This window comes from Centruroides sculpturatus, unplaced genomic scaffold, assembly GCF_000671375.1.
Source record: "Centruroides sculpturatus isolate CEXI.00-Female unplaced genomic scaffold, Cexi_2.0 scaffold435, whole genome shotgun sequence".
NCBI classification, from domain to species: domain Eukaryota; kingdom Metazoa; phylum Arthropoda; class Arachnida; order Scorpiones; family Buthidae; genus Centruroides; species Centruroides sculpturatus.
The window spans coordinates 555,663-558,493 of NW_019384953.1; the positions used below are offsets into that span (position 1 = coordinate 555,663).

The 2,831-nt window shown below is 31.6% G+C and overlaps 1 protein-coding gene across 1 annotated transcript in view; it reads right to left on the reverse strand.

Moving 5' to 3' along the window:
- Positions 1-524: 524 nt before the first annotated feature.
- LOC111632306 (alpha-tocopherol transfer protein-like) overlaps positions 525-2,831 on the reverse strand; it is an 8,729-nt gene continuing 6,422 nt past the window's right edge. The window contains exon 3 of the mRNA XM_023376705.1: positions 525-875. Within this exon, the coding sequence (XP_023232473.1) occupies positions 525-875 (351 nt within the window). The remainder of the gene's footprint in view (positions 876-2,831) is intronic.

Below are 2,831 nucleotides of genomic sequence, written 5' to 3' on the forward strand. Positions count from 1 at the left end.
GAGAGAGTTTACAATAATCTATAAAGAATACCTCTGGGTANAATACAGGGAAGAATAAATATATCTTAACAATAGGGAATGAGATATACCCACACCTTAATTCTTATCGTGAGAGAGAGAGAGAGAGTTTACAATAATCTATAAAGAATACCTCTGGTTATTGTCAGTGGAGGAGGACCTCTGAATGGCAAATCTCTTCTTCTGTAGACTGTTCCAAATAAGGGGAATCTACCCTTTTTATAAAAAAATTCCTTCAATCATGGCCTTTAATTCATATTACCTGATGGGATAATCAAATGTATAATTTGGCCAGATGACGTGAGAAAATCAAGAGAAGATACAGTTTAAAGGAAGCTTATCTTCCTTTTTACATTCAATTTTACTTTTTACTTTAAACCATAATAAAATAAAATAATAATAATAATAATAATAATATAAATGATGGAAATACATGTTAAATTTGCTAGTTTAGTTTTTTACTCGTAAATAATAATATAATCCAGAACAACATAATTGTATATTATTCAAAAATGTGTAATTTCCAATTCCGAATCTTCTTTCAGAGAAGCCATAAATGCTTCTGGATCATCGGAATAACATTTAAATTTTTCTTCCGATTTCTCTAGAAACTTCTTAACTTTTTCGTCTTCAAAATCTTCACCAACGTAAGTAAATTTGCCTTGATTGAAGTGCTTATTTCTTTCCTCTTCGTACAATCTCAAATATTCTTCGTTTTTGCGAAAGAATTCTTCGTTGGCTCTAATCATATTCTTGAATTTACTCGGATCAGAAGGCAAATTACCTCCCAATTCCAAAGGCAAAAAATCCGGATGAATGAATTCATGCAAAGTAGACATGTCGGAATGTAAGTGAACCTGCGAGATGAAAACATCTTATATGAAATTAGTGAAATAATATATAAAGTAAATAATTTGCTGTATAAAGATTTAAAATATGTGAATTAGAAAATATTCGTAACCAAAGAATTAATTTCTAAAATATAATTATATTTGTTACTATTAGATACTCTACAGTAGACCACCCCATATAAAAACGAGTTCATGTAATACGGATTCGTATATAACGGCGAAAAAATTGTGATCGTATTCGTATAAACACAATAAAAGAAACACGTATAATACGGTAAAACGCCATCGCCGACTCGTGTCGCGACAGGATTGGTCGAATCTAGTCCAATAACAAACATTGCACAAACCGTTGAGTTTAAAGGAGCAGCCGACCTACTAAAAACCATTTATTATTTAACGCCCATTAAAATTATATTTATATTAATGATGTCTCCAAAATTAAGCTAATTTTTCGCAGAAAAATAATTTATCAGAAAACACGCGCCCTCCGTTCGATGCGCCGCTCCACCACTAAAACAAGCTTAAGCAATGGCGTCGTCGAACGGTGCACACTCGGTAAGTAATCCTACAATTTTTTGTTTATAGCATAGTTTATTCGGTTTATTCCCCCCCAAAAATTATACGTGTTTTGAAAATTTTGAGTCAAATTAGAATAAATTAATTTTAAGGTAGAAAACCTTTCAAACAACCGTAGTCTCTGAACTGTATACGTGCCGGGCTGTGATTGGCTTATGTATTTAAGTGTTCGTAAAACACGAATTCATATAAAACGGGACGTATTTAAAATATTATAGGGGGTCTACTGTACTCGTTTATTTTTCAGACTTGTAAACAAAGTAGATGTCATTGAGAATCCAACCCATAACAACAAATAGTAGTAGAAGAATTGGACACTTGGAACCAAAAATATTTATTCGAATTCTCAATATACTCTTCCAAATCGTCACATATTAGAATGAAACTGCAAACTGTACTCTCAATAATTTGTAAACATTACTATTAGGGCAGACTATAACAATTCTGGATATCAGTTAAACACAACATGAATTTCTGCTATTAAATATTTTTACAAATATTATGTTGAGTCATAATCGATATTACTGCACAAAAATCTGCGCCGTGTTTTTGTGTAGCTGAAAACTCGTCATTTTTCAAAGATTTAATACCATTTGCAAGTGTTTACGACAAGATATTCTGAGATATATGAATATTAATTGGGTTTTTTTTTTTGCTATTTATTTACAATATTTCATAATTTAGATAGGATAACGTCTCTTTTTAATTCAATTATAATGCAACACGTCGATTTTGGATAAACACAGATACCCTACCAGAATTAAGTTTCCAAATCCAAGTTTTTTTTACAGAAAAAAAATTGTTTTAAATGTTTGAAAATTGTTAAAAAATATAGCTCTCCCTTAATAGTCCGACAGGTATGGAGGTAGGTTGATAATGGTCTGACTATCAGTATTAGTAATTACAAAATGAATACTAGCTGACAAATTATCATTGATTACACCATTGACTAACACCACTCCCAAAACTGGTATATCATTTCCTGAGAATGACGTAAGCCTTACAGCCGTAGGTTGTATTTTTCTAGCAATTTTTAAACTTTTATAATTTCTTATTGACATTACATTAGCCTGAGCACCCGTATCCAAATTACATTCTAACACTTTGTTATTAATCTTAAGTTTTAGGATCCACGGCTCACTTAACCAATTGTTATTACTATTAATAGATCTAATGACAAAGAGATCCGACTTATTACTATCATGGTCGCGATCATCACTAACATTAACATATTTTACTTGTCTAGTACGACAACATTTCGCATAATGACCTACTTTGTTACAAAGCTTGCAGACAGCATTAATAGCCGGACATTTATTTCGGTGTACTTGTCCACAACGCGTACATAATAATTGATTGTCCTGACCTGTTTGACGAAACCTTGAG